At 45.8% G+C, this 13953-nt stretch overlaps 1 protein-coding gene across 1 annotated transcript in view; it reads right to left on the bottom strand.

Annotated features, from left to right (window-relative positions):
- The window catches only part of LOC137525888 (ubiquitin carboxyl-terminal hydrolase 26-like), a 31084-nt gene extending 17159 nt beyond the window's left edge, over positions 1-13925 (bottom strand). Inside the window, exons 1-3 of the mRNA XM_068247107.1 lie at positions 13826-13925; positions 4618-4811; positions 2466-2637 (exon numbers count right to left, since the gene is read on the bottom strand). Coding sequence (XP_068103208.1) covers positions 2466-2637; positions 4618-4773 — 328 coding nt within the window. The 5' untranslated portion in view covers positions 4774-4811; positions 13826-13925. The remainder of the gene's footprint in view (positions 1-2465; positions 2638-4617; positions 4812-13825) is intronic.
- Between the last annotated feature and the right edge of the window lie 28 nt (positions 13926-13953).

The following is a 13953-nucleotide window of genomic DNA, read 5'->3' on the forward strand; positions in this document are numbered from 1 at the left end:
ATTATCCACAAATGGCAAAAACATGGAACAGTGATGAACCTTCCCAGGAGTGGCAGGCCGACCAAAATTACCCCAACAGTGCAGAGAAAACTCATCCGAGAGGCCACAAAAGACCCCAGGACAACATCAAAAGAACTGCAGGCCTCACTTGCCTCAATTAAGGTCAGTGTTCAAGACTCCACCATAAGAAAGAGACTGGGCAAAAACAGCCTGCATGGCAGATATCCAAGGCGCAAACCACTTTTAAGCAAAAAGAACAAAGGCTCGTCTCAATTTTGCTAAAAAACATTTCAATGATTGCCAAGACTTTTGGGAAAATACCTTGTGGACCGACGAGACAAAAGTTGAACTTTTTGGAAGGTGCGTGTCCCATTACATCTGGCGTAGAAGTAACAAAGCATTTCAGCAAAAGAACATCATACCAACAGTAAAATATGGTGGTGGTAGTGTGATGGTCTGGGGTTGTTTTGCTGCTTCAGGACCTGGAAGGCTTGCTGTGATAGATGGAACCATGAATTCTACTGTCTACCAAAAAATCCTGAAGGAGAATGTCCGGCCATCTGTTTGTCATCTCAAGCTGAAGCGATCTTGGATGCTGCAGCAGGACAATGACCCAAAACACACCAGCAAATCCACCTCTGAATGGCTGCAGAAAAACAAAATGAAGACTTTGGAGTGGCCTAGTCAAAGTCCTGACCTATTGATCCTGATCCTATTGAGATGTTGTGGCATGACCTTAAAAAGGCGGTTCATGCTAGAAAACCCTCAAATAAAGCTGAATTACAACAATTCTGCAAAGATGAGTGGGCCAAAATTCCTCCAGAGCGCTGTAAAAGACTCGTTGCAAGTTATCGCAAACGCTTGATTGCAGTTATTGCTGCTAAGGGTGGCCCAACCAGTTATTAGGTTCAGGGGGGCAATTTCTTTTTCACTCAGGGCCATGTAGGTTTTGAGTTTTTTTTCTCACTAAATAATAAAAACCATCATTTAAAAACTGCATTTTGTGTTCAATTATGTTATCTTTGACGAATAGTTAACGGTTTTTGATGAGCAGAAACATTTAAGTGTGGCAAACATGCAGAAGAATAAGAAATCAGGAAGGGGGCAAAAAAAACAAAGTGACAGCATTTAAAAAAAATTACAAAAATAGTTACGTTAGGGACTCTGGTTTTATATATGTATGCCTTGAAAGTATATTATTATTTTTGCAACGAAGGTCTTGTAATTATTTATAGGAGAACAATGAATAAGAAAAAAAAACAAGATGAAAAAATACACCTTTATCTCCTAATAAAATATTGTCACCATACATTGTACTAGGAATATAATTTCAATGTTGTGATAACCAGGACAAATAGGAAAATAAAATTTGTGTTCTATCTACAGTACTATTGTTTATTTTAGAACTACAGGGGTGGTAAATAAAAACGAGACATTATGTATTTTAATTTTTTCCATATTTTTCACTTTAAAATGCATAGAAACTAAAGTAATAACTAAAAAAAAAAAATAATGTATAGATCATTTAGTTGTCATAAGTAGTGATAAAGTTATTGGCGAATGAAAGAGAAGAGCGCTGAAGTGTGAAAATTTCTCTGGTCCATAAGGGAAACACAACCTGCAGTTGTCAAGTAGTTAAAGGACACCCAAAGCGAAAATTAACTAATGAAATAAACAATTGTATCTATCTTCCTTCTCCTAAAAATGACTTAAGATATTCCACAGTTTTATTTTATGTTTAAATCTACTTTTTAAGTTTTAACTGTTTTATTGTTTTTGCTCAATGACACATTCATTGAAGTATGCCATAGCTAAAATCTATGAACTATTCACACTTTTTATCTCTTTCCTGCTCTCAGAAGCCATTTTCTGCTAGGAAAGTGTTTTCTAGTTGGAATTTCTTATCAGTGAGGATTACACTGTAGTCACTTCCTGTCTGAGTCAGGACTGAGTCAGCCACTTACATACCTGATATTTAACTCTCTCAGTCAGAGAAACAAAAAAAGGAACACAGCATAGTTATTAAGTGTGCTAGGCACTGTACATACCCATGTCTATCTCATGTCACACGTCACTTCGGGATATGACTAAGGGCCCTTTTCCATCACCAGCATTTTGCAATCGGATTCCGATGGCTCGCAGATTGCAAAACACAAGGTACAGTTAAAACTCATGGAAACCAAGGTGAACGATTCCACTGGTGCAATCCCTTTGAGGCAGAATTTTCTCCCGAGAGCAATCTATGTCCTGCTGCGTCTTCAGTGCGATTGATGTAGAGGATTGTTGTATAGGAGCTCAATGGCTGAAGTGGAAATTAGAAAGATGCACTTGCAGCACAATTGTGATCGCTTTTCTTCGTGGTGCTCTAGGAAATGTGTATGTGGGGGAAAACTGAATGGTAAAAAGTAACAGAAGAACAGAAGCTTCTAGCTATTGCTCCCTGATAATAGCCGCCCCCTCCTTACCTGTCTGAGCCTTCTCAGTGCTAATGGCATCCAGGACATTCTTCAGTTCCTCGGCATCTTTGCTTTGGACCTTATCGATCATGACAGAACCGCCATCCTTGAGGGTGACCATTAATCGGCTAAGCTTATCCGCGGAGGGCCGTAAGACCACAGTTTTAACATTCTGATGAAGCTGGAATAATAATTGGAACAAAAAAGTTGCTACATTTCTCAAAACAAATACAAACAAATCTCACAACTACAGAACAAAGATTTTCAACATACTCTAAACAAAGAGGATTTAAAACTTGAACCACATCAATAAAATTACCATTTATTAATACAGATTTGTACTTTATAAAGGAGATAATGTGAGGGATGTGCACAGGAAAGGTCCTGTGAGCAGGAAAGAGACACATTCCTTATTTAGCATTGTATAAAATTAGGAAAACAAACACGGGGTACATAATGATACAGACAATGATACACATCAAATATGGACACTGGTACAAAATACAGAACTGGTGATTACAATGCCAGATGTAACATGCTGAATAAAATCAAAGTGATGAATGAAATCAAAATTAACCATCCTGACAGCTCCGGATGGACAGATCTCTTTGGGGGGAGGGGCATAGTACATCAATGGCTGGCTGATGATCTCCCCAAGATTTAATAGTGCTCTTCCGGGGTCCCCATTTCAATAGAGTGTTTGCAGCAGGATGCACTCACCTGTCCACCGCCACGCACTCCGTCCTGTCTCCAACGCCGTCAATCGAATGTTTCTTGTGACCGGCGGTACGTTATGAGAGTACGGACATGCTGCCGGGTCATGAAGGACAAAGACACAGGTGGGAGGACGCCGCCCAGACAGGTGAGTGCAGGGCGGCGTTCTGGGGACTTTCTCTTTCCCTGGGGCTTCTGCCAGCCTCCTGCAGCCTCCCTGTGCCATCTCTGAACGATCCTCTGTTCCCCCGCAGCAGCTTCATCTCCTGACAAGCGACTTACAAGTCGACGGCCACTGCAGCCCTGGCCGCACGTCCTCATTTGCGCGCAACCTCATTCGCGCTCCCATCGCCAGGAGCGTCCTGCGCAGGCACAGTACGAGAAAACCTTGTACTGGGCCAGCGCAGGGCGCTCTCGACAATAGGAACAAGGAGGAGCATGGCCAGAGCCAAGCAGGCGCAGTGGACGGCGACTTGCGGTCAAGAAACGGAGACGCGGCTAGGGACCGGAGAATCATTCAGCGACAGCGCGGGCACAGGAAGGCTGCAGGGGGCTGACAGAAGCCCCAGGAAAGTGAAAGTCTTTTTTTTTATCATATTTCAGTTCCACTTTAAGTGAGTCAAACCTGGACTGGATCATTTAAAGGTGGGTGATCAATGACATGCAAAGATTTTCAAGCTGATGCAGAATTATGCCAATTGTTTATGCTAATTCAGCTTGGAAAGAAACCAATCAAATTCCACCATGGCGGGATTTCATTAGTCCATTTTCATGCTGTACAAAATCTGCATACTACTGCATCATCTCAGAATAATTGATATCTCATTGACCATCCCTATGTTTTAAGCCAAGCTGCATAAATAATGTACATAAGCTTTGCATCAACTTGGAATTATTAGCCTCTCGCTGACGATATCTATAATAAACAAAATAAGTACAACAAACAGCTAACTCAGCAATGGAGAGGCACACCTTACCGTGGGTAGTTGGGTGCTTAGCCTAGATGCAAAAGCAACATATGAATAATCCAAGTTCGGCTAGCACACCAATGTAAGTATTCCAGGATGTTTATTCCTTATTGTATGCACAGCATATGTTGTATGTAATAGTTGTAATAAACATCCTGGAATACTTATATTGGTGTGCAAGCCGAACTTGGATTGTTCATAGCTTAAGGTCCGTACACACGCCGGACTTTAGGCAACGCCGGGCGGATCGCTCAGAAACAGCCGTATCAGTCTGACGACAGAGCGTACACACGCCGGACTGTCGCTGGCACGCCCACCCAGCGTGAGGTAACGACGGACCCGTCGTTGCCTAAAGTCCGGCGTGTGTACGGACCTTAACTCAGCAAGGTAAGACCTCATTGTTAGCTCCGTTTCAGATGAGAGCTTCAAGCTGTCTAAAACACCCACTAATAAAACATTACAGAAAAGATTGTGCTAACCGGAAATGTGGTTGGATCGCCCCCGGCGTTGAAAGTCACAACCAGGCTGTATTTCTTGTCTTTTTCAACGAGTTCGCAGACCCCTTCCTTCCACTTTGACGTCCCCTTTTTCATGCAGTGAATCCGAATAGAGCCCCTCAAACAAAGGGACGCCATTTTTGTGAGGCTGTTAAACTCTCCGGCCAGCAGGGAATCTGAAAAAGTAAAAAAGAGAAAACATTTAGAACAGCTCAAATGAGAATTTTGTTTTACCCATACTTTGCATTAGAGAAAAGTTACAATACTGAATACAAATACAAGCCCAAAATAGAAGCAAAACATTATTTTCTTCAGTGCTGCGATCTACGGCAGCGTTGTACTGGGGACAGCGGTGTGACACGACTGTCCCCCTGGGAGACACCAAAGCGATCCACTGTCATAGGCTGAAGTCTATGACATCCGATCGCACTGATTGGCTGGCAGAGGGAGGGACACAAAAAAATTGTCATTTATTAATAATTAAAACAAATATTTGTAAAAAACAAACAAAACACTCCAGGAGTGATCAAAGCCCACCAGCAGAAAGCTCAGCTGGTGGGCAGAAAAGGGGCGGGGGGGGGGGGGAATCACTTGTGTGCTGAGTTGTGCAGCCCTGCAGCTAGGCCTTAAAGCTGCAGTGGCCTATTTTGTAAAAAAAAATGGCCTGGTCACTAAGGAGGTTTAATGCTGCATACACACTTGAGATAAAAGTCTTTGGAAAAGGCAAGATCACAGACCAATTTTACCCCCTTCCATGTAGTATGAGAGCCATACTCTACACAGTCTATTCTATGGAGCTGCACTCCCCATCAGATAGAAATCTTTGCAAGATGCTGCACACATTCAAAAGATCATTATCTGCAAAAGATCTGTTCCTGCAAAAGATCCATTCCTGCAAAATGCATTCATAGTCTATGAGATCTGCAGATCCTCATACACACCTTGTTTAACAGACTTCATCTGCATATCTCGTAATCTGCAGATCTGAAAATCCATCCTGGTGGATCTGATCTGCAGATGATCTGCACATGATTGCCTGTTAAACAACGTGTGTATGATGATCTGTAGATCTCATAGACTATGAATGCATTTTGCAGGAATGGATCTTTTGCAGGAACTGATCTTTTGCAGATACTGATCTGTTGCATGTGTACAGCATCTGTGTGTGCAGCATCTTGCAAAGATTTCTGTCTGATGGGGAGTGCAGCTCCATAGAACAGACTGTGTAGGTATGGCTCTCCATACTACATGGAAGGGGGTAAAATTGGTCTGTGATCTTGCCTTTTCCAAAGACTTTTCTCTCGAATCTGTATGCAGCATAAGCCCGTGGTTCTTAAGTGGTTAAACGGAGGAGCCTGCAGGGGAACGAACAGAAGAGAGAAATTGAAAGGCTCTCTAGGACCCAGAGCCTTCCCTCTCCTTAGGTAAGCATCTGTTTTTATTTCCGTCTGCACCCCCTCCTTCTTACCTAAAGCCCCCCCCCCCCCCCAGCAACCTCTTCCGGGTCGGCGGAGTGGAGTTTCACTGCGCAGATGCTAGCCCAGCAGGCGCGCATCCCTCAGCGTGCGGACAGGAGCGCTCTATGCATGACGTAACCTCGACGTCATGCGCGCAGCGCTCACGGACGCACGCATCTAGGGACCGACAGAGCATTACATCAATACAATGTTGGGGCCCCCCGAACAGTAACCTTAGTGATGGGTTTTTAAACTTTTTTTAAAAAATCTTTAAAAGTGAATGATTGCTGCAAATACAGTACAATCTTGTTATAATAAACTGATATCGTAAACATTCAGGTATAGTAAACTACCTCTCCAGGTCCCGGCCAATATCCATTATAGGTCTTTGGGAGCAACACCTGGTATAGTAAACTCTGATATAATAAAACTTCTGTTATAGTAAACATGTTTTTTGGCCCCTACATGATACTGACTCTGCATATAGTAAACAGTGGGCGGAGCATGCATCATATGTCAGTGGGCGGAGCATGCATCATATGTCAGTGTGACACCCGTGGTCGGCTGCTCTCTTCAGGCTGGTTGCAGGTGAGTGGATGCCTAATAACTTCTTTTGAATGGCACTAGATATACAGTACTGTATAAATAAGCAGCCTGGGGAAAATGAGGAATAATGCAGAGGTGTATTTGGGTAATATGGCGCCTAGGGCAAATAATGGAGCCCCTTTCCTCTGTAAAAACAGCATCCTTTCTTCTTAGGTACCTTTGTTTTTGTAGTCTGTGTTTTTTTTTTTCACAGGGGAGGTTGCCGGATGCTTTTTCAGAAATATCTCTATTATATTGAAATTAAATAACCATGTGCCTCAAAATCAAAGTTAACTTACTGCTAACGGGAACCAAGCATCATTTTTCTTCCACTGGTTTCTAATAGCTATAGGAGCTGCTATTCCCCCCTCCCCTTCTAGCTGCCCATTATTTATCCAGGGGAAGGTGTGAAGATGATAACTGTGACTTCTGTAAACTCTTTGAAGCACCGGGTACCATGTCCCCATCCCTCCTGCTTATGAAAGCTTTTGTTTGCTCTCTGCTAATGTGTGTAGTAAAATAATTACATCAGTCCTTATCTATTTAAAACTTCTGTGGTCAGGCAGGCCTCGGAAGTAGGCTAATAAAACCCTCTGTTAAACTTTTAAATGTAAAAAGAAGAGGTAAAATTTAAATTTTTTACATTAATGAGCCACATTTTTGGCACGCATATTAAATGTGCTATTGAGATGCCCTGGGTGCTAAAATGGTGCTTGGGTCCCTTTAAGATTAAAAATAATAATAATAAAAGCAGCTTGCCCGTTTCCTGAAAGCAGGGGAGCTAGCAAGTAACAATGAGAGTGGATAGCACACTAAAGGTGCCCACACATTACTCGATCTGCGGCATCGATATCTCGCAGATCATAATGATCAACTCTGACAGACATGGATGCTGCAGTGTGGCCACCCGATTGTCATTTTGATCGATTTCCAGCCAAATCATTCAAAACAATCCATCTGGCATGTTGGAAGCATGGCTTTCAGTTTAACCACTTAATGACAAGCTGACTTATAAAAAAACGTCCTGCTAGAGGCTCTTTATGGCTCCAGGATGTTTTTATAAGTCAGACAGTGCTGCTGCCGCTGTGCGTGTGCACGTGCGCGCTCCCGCACGTGCATTCCTGCGAGCGTGCATGTGAAAATAGTAAAAAGAAAACCCACCATAGACAAAAATACACCTTTATTTCCAAATACTATATTGTCACCATACTTTGTACTAGGGACTTAATTAAAATCTTTTGATAACCAGAACATATAGGCAGATAAAGTGTGTGGGTTTTATTCACAGTAGCAGTGTTTATATTAAAACTATAGGAGATGAAATTGGAGAAATAGTGTATTTTTTTCATTTTTTCCTTGTTTTTCCCTTTAAAATGCATAGAAATGCATAAAGTAATTACTGAAAACAAATATCAACCCCAAAAAGCCCAATTGGTGGGGAAAAAAACTAGATATAGATCATTTCATTGTGATGAGTAGTGATTAAGCTATTTGCAAATGAAAGGGATGAGCACTGAAAGGTGAAAATCGCTCGTCCGTTAGGGTAAAAACCGCCTTTGGGGTGAAGTGGTTAAAGTTACCCGAGGTGAAAATAAACTGAGAGAAACAATTGTATTTATTCTCCTACTCCTAAAAGTACTCTTTTTTGATATCTCATGTTTTTTATTTTATATTCAAACATTTACAAAGTAGTAGTAAAAATACATGAACAATTGACCTTTTACTATCTCCCTCTGCTCTCAGAAGTTGTGTTCTGCTAGGAAAACTTTTATGGCTGTACTTTGCTTATCAGTGATGTTTACTATATTCCCACAAACACAAGACAGAAGCTGTCAGTTTCATGCCCAAAAATTAACTTTTTCAGGCAGCAAAATAAAACAAGTGAAACAGCCTGGTAATTAATATGTTTTTTACTGTACATACACATGTATATCTCATCATGTCACACGTTGCCTCGGGTACACTTTAAAGTGAAGGTCCGAGCACCATAGAAAAAAAAATCTACTTACCTGGGGCTTCCTCCAGCCGTCCTGTGCCTTCGCCACAGCTCCAATGGCTCCCGATCCCCTCCGGGGCAGATGCCGACCTCCCCAGGTCGGCATCTGGGTCAGCTTCTCCTGCGCTCCAGCATGCGGCTCACTTGGTTGCGCTGACGTCATCCGGGCTGTACTGCACTGGCGCAGAACTACTGCGCCTGCGGAGTACAGTCCTGAAGAGGTCAGTGTGACTCTGAGAGTCGCTCGTGCAGGTGCAGTAAGAGTCTTGCCCCCCGGGCAACCGGTGTGAGCGGAGCTGCGGCGAAGGCACAGGACGGCTGGCAGGGGCTGGAGGAACCCCTAGGTAAATGGATTTTTTTTTATTTTTAGCATGCTCGGATGTGTCCTTTAAGTTGACAGCAGAGGATGATAAATCAAGGGCAACAGAAGAAGAGGACAGCAGAGGTTAAGATGGATAGACAGCATATGTGAAGCTATGAATATGCCTATTTAACAGCTGAAAGAAGCAGTGATTGACAGCCACTTCCGGCATCATGTAATCACAAAGATTCGGAGTGGACTGAGGGGGAGAGGAAGACAACTGCAAGACAGCCTAAAGACATGGATTACATTGAGGAACATTCAAACGTTTTCCCCGGAAATTTTATTTTGCTACATACAATTTTTAGATTAGATTTTTTTTTCTACTGCACACCAAAAGCCTACTTAGGCCTGGGGTCCACTAGAAACGCTTTTCAGATCGCTATTGTTATAGCAATGGAACCCTGTCGGGGTGATTCCGCTGCATCGTTTGTGATTTGCATAAATCGCGAACGCACAGCATTTTCAGAGGGATTGTGATTGAAGCAAAGCAGGCATTCCTTCAAATCGCTCCGAAATTCACTAGCGATTGCAAACTTTTCAGATCGCCGGTGCTTTCCCGTGTTTTACAAAAAAGTCCTTGAACAATGAAATCCTATGGGCTATTTCACACAAGACAGAATTGGTTTTTTTTGTGGTTGTTGTTGTTTTTTAAACTGCAAAAGCGCTGCCTGTAGCATCTTTGCTTTGCAGCATTCTGCTAGGGCTGTTTCATACTGGGAACCAGCACTAACACTGCAGCGTTGCCATTGCAATATGAAAACAAAACCGCAATCACTTGTAGATTTTCATAGTGAAAGAGCCCTAACAAGAAAAGCAAAAGCGCCTATCAAAATCGCTTGCCAAACATCACTCCGAAATCGCTAACGCTTTTTGTTGTGAAACAGCCCTATGTTTGTGCGGCACTGTGGTACACAGTAAGGCTCCGTTCACACCTAAAACCGCAAAACGCCGGCGATTACCGCTAGCGTTTTGCGGGAGTGATTTTTCCACAATTAACGCAGAAAAATCACTGGACACTGTAGCAGTTTGGGAGCGATCGCAATTAGCGGTTCTATATATGCTAATCGCAATCGCTCCGGAATCATCGGCAAACCGCTGCATGTAACACGTTTGCGGATAACGCTAACTGCAAAACTCTGTGATCGCGGCAGTGAGAACACTGCCATAGTGTTACATGCTCTAGCGGTTTTTAAAAACCGCTAGCGATTTGCCTTGAGCGGGAATTCCCCCGATTCCCGCTCAAGTGTGAATGGACCATTGGATCAACCATCCAATTTGATAACTTTAATCGATTGAAATTAAAATCAGAGCCGCCAAGAGCAATGTACCATAATTTGTACCGTAATTATCGACCGGACATGCTGGTAAATCTCGGGCGGACATTCTGGTAAATCTCGGGCCGACATACTCGAACGGGTGCGCGGCAGTGACGGCATGCGATGTCAGAGCAGCAATGAATGTGACGAAGCCCACGGAACTGTCCGCCGTAGTGTAAATGTGCCCTCCTATGCGCGCATTTATACTTTACCTATCTGCTGTCCCGGTGCCCACACATCTTTTGCTTCCTCCATTTGCGCCTCTCACCCAGCGTACAGCCTCTCACCCAGCGTACAGCCTCTCACCCAGCGTACAGCCTCTCACCCAGCGTACAGCCTCTCACCCAGCGTACAGCCTCTCACCCAGCGTACAGCATATCACCCAGCGTACAGCATATCACCCAGCGTACAGCCTCTCACCCAGCGTACAGCCTCTCACCCAGCGTACAGCCTCTCACCCAGCGTACAGCCTCTCACCCAGCGTACAGCCTCTCACCCAGCGTACAGCCTCTCACCTAGCGTACAGCCTCTCACCCAGCGTACAGCCTCTCACCCAGCGTAAAGCCTCTCGCCCACCCAGCGTACAGCATCTCACCCAGCGTACAGCCTCTCACCCAGCGTACAGCCTCTCACCCAGCGTACAGCCTCTCACCCAGCGTACAGCCTCTCACCCAGCGTACAGCCTCTCACCCAGCGTACAGCCTCTCACCCAGCGTACAGCCTCTCACCCAGCGTACAGCCTCTCACCCAGTGTACAGCCTCTCACCCAGTGTACAGCATCTCACCCAGCGTATAGCATCTCACCCAGCGTACAGCATCTCACCCAGTGTACAGCATCTCACCCAGCGTACAGCATCTCACCCAGCGTACAGCATCTCACCCAGCGTACAGCATCTCACCCAGCGTATAGCATCTCACCCAGCGTACAGCATCTCACCCAGCGTACAGCATCTCACCCAGCGTACAGCATCTCACCCAGCGTACAGCATCTCACCCAGGGTACAGCATCTCACCCAGCGTACAGCATCTCACCCAGCGTACAGCCTCTCACCCAGCGTACAGCCTCTCACCCAGCGTACAGCCTCTCACCCAGCGTACAGCCTCTCACCCAGCGTACAGCCTCTCACCCAGCGTACAGCCTCTCACCCAGCGTACAGCCTCTCACCCAGCGTACAGCCTCTCACCCAGCGTACAGCCTCTCACCCAGCGTACAGCATCTCACCCAGCGTGCAGCATCTCACCCAGCGTACAGCATCTCACCCAGCGTACAGCCTCTCACCCAGCGTACAGCCTCTCACCCAGCGTACAGCCTCTCACCCAGCGTACAGCCTCTCACCCAGCGTACAGCATCTCACCCAGCGTACAGCATCTCACCCAGCGTACAGCATCTCACCCAGTGTATAGCACTAAAGGGGCAGCATCGGATGTGGCGTCTCGAGGCCAATGCCCACATTTCATGCTGAAATCACTTAGGAATCGGCACATGCAGCCGACAGATCTCTCTCTAATCAGATTCAGTCTCTTGGTTGAATCTTCTCATTATTGCTAGATGTATGGGCACATTTATTGATTTCTTTCCATACCTGGCTAGCCATTTGCACAGGTCAAGCTTAACCTTTTGAGGACCGCTTCTATAAGATCCTACGCCGCACTTGTGGCTGTTCTAGCCTGATGCGGCGTAAAATCTACGCTGCCCGCGGTTTCCGCTCCCAACACGATCGTGCGCACCCGAGAGAGGAGGAGATTAAGTTGTCATATGACAGATGACATCTCCCCTCAGTGATCAGCAGCCATTGCGTATGGCTGCTGATCACCTTTGGCAGCTGCAGCAGTAGAGGGGGGGGGGGGGGAAAGAAAAGGCTCCACTCACCTCCCTGCCGTTCCAACGACGATTGGCACTCTCCTCCGCTCTCTCTGACGTCAGTGTCAGGTCCCGGCGTGATGACATCATCAAGCCACGACCCGGAACTGAGCGGCAGAAGGAACGGAGATGCCGGCCGGAGCAGAAGGGTCCACTGCGGCTCATCGCTGGAGCCTGGTAGATGAGTGATGGCCGCCAGCTACAGGGGAGACATCTGGCTACAGGGGGGAAACCATGCCCAGCAAGCCCCACTGGGGACCCGGCTGCCTGACCCCTAAACGCGCCTCCCCCCCCTTTCAGCAAAAAACACCTGGTCCTTAAAGGGAACCTAAACTGAGAGGGATATGGATGTTTCCTTTTATACAACACCAGTTGCCTGACTCTCCTACTGATCAATTTGCTGCAGTCGTATCTGGATCTCACACCTGAAACAGGCATGCAGCTAATCCAGTCTGACTTCAGTCAGAGCACCTGATCTGCATGTTTGCTGAGGGGCTGTGGCTAAAAGTATCAGAGGCAGAGGATCAGCAGGAGAGTCAGGCAACTGGTATTATTTTAAAAGGAAAAATCCACATCCTTCTCAGTTTAGGTTACCTTTAAAGAGACACTGAAGCGAGAATAATTCTCGCTTCAGAGCTCATAGTGCTAAAACGCCGCTATCCCGCGGCTAAACAGGGGTCCCTTCACCCCCCCCCCCCCCCCCCGCAAAATCAACGACCAAATTGGTCGTAGATTTTGCTGCTCTTCAGGCAGGGCTAACGGCTGCAGCCCTGCCTCTCAGCGCCGTCTATCAGAAGCGCATCGCCGCCTCTCCCCCGCCCCTCTCAGTGAAGGAAGACTGAGAGGGGCGGGGGAGAGGCGGAGATACGCGCTGACAGACGCGCGTGGGGCAGGGCTGCGGCGGTTAGCCCTGCCTCAACCAGGGAGAGATCCCCGGCTGCACGGAGGGGATTTCGGGGGGTAAGGGACCCCCGTTTAGCCGCAGGATAGCGGCGTTTTAGCAGGGGCACACATGCCCCTGCTAACTATGAGCTCTGAAGCGAGATTTATTCTCGCTTCAGAGTCTCTTTAAGGGGGGTTAGGCGGCCGATCCCCAAAGGGTTTAAGGTGCATACACAAGTCCAATTTTGACTGGCCAATCACTGACCAATTTTACCACCTCCATGTAATATGAGGACCATGAAAAGATTGTGTAGAACTGTAGATAAGCTCTCATACTACATGGAACTGGTAAAAGCAGCCAATGATTGGCCAGTCAAAATTGGATGTGTGTACCAGGGTTTAGTCCCTGCTGATTTCTAGTAACAAGGGAAAAAAATGATTTATTTTTATTAAACCGCTCACCTTTACTAGTTACTCAGTGTCATGAAAGCAGACAACACATAACGGGGAATTGTTATAGATTCTATAATATAGAAGATGTGCAGTGAAGACAGCCTCAGCTCATCTCATACATTATACAACGTGGGGGGAGAGATCCTGGGTTTGCTTTAATCTCCCTGCAGATGACTGGCTGCTTGAAGTCAGCACAGGTCCTCTTCCCTGCTCATCTCTTTCCCTATACATTACCCGCAATGTAGTAGGGTGGATGTAAAGGTCAGCAGCACTCACCTTCTTCTCTCCATGCTGCTAACAGGCTGCTGACTGAGAGCTAATATGCTATAGAACTCCACTTCCTCCTTTCTGCGTCCCACGCCTCGCTTCCATCACATGTGCGTTCCAGGAGAGGAAATGACGCG

Source organism: Hyperolius riggenbachi, chromosome 7 (genome assembly GCF_040937935.1).
Source record: "Hyperolius riggenbachi isolate aHypRig1 chromosome 7, aHypRig1.pri, whole genome shotgun sequence".
Taxonomy (NCBI): Eukaryota; Metazoa; Chordata; class Amphibia; order Anura; family Hyperoliidae; genus Hyperolius; species Hyperolius riggenbachi.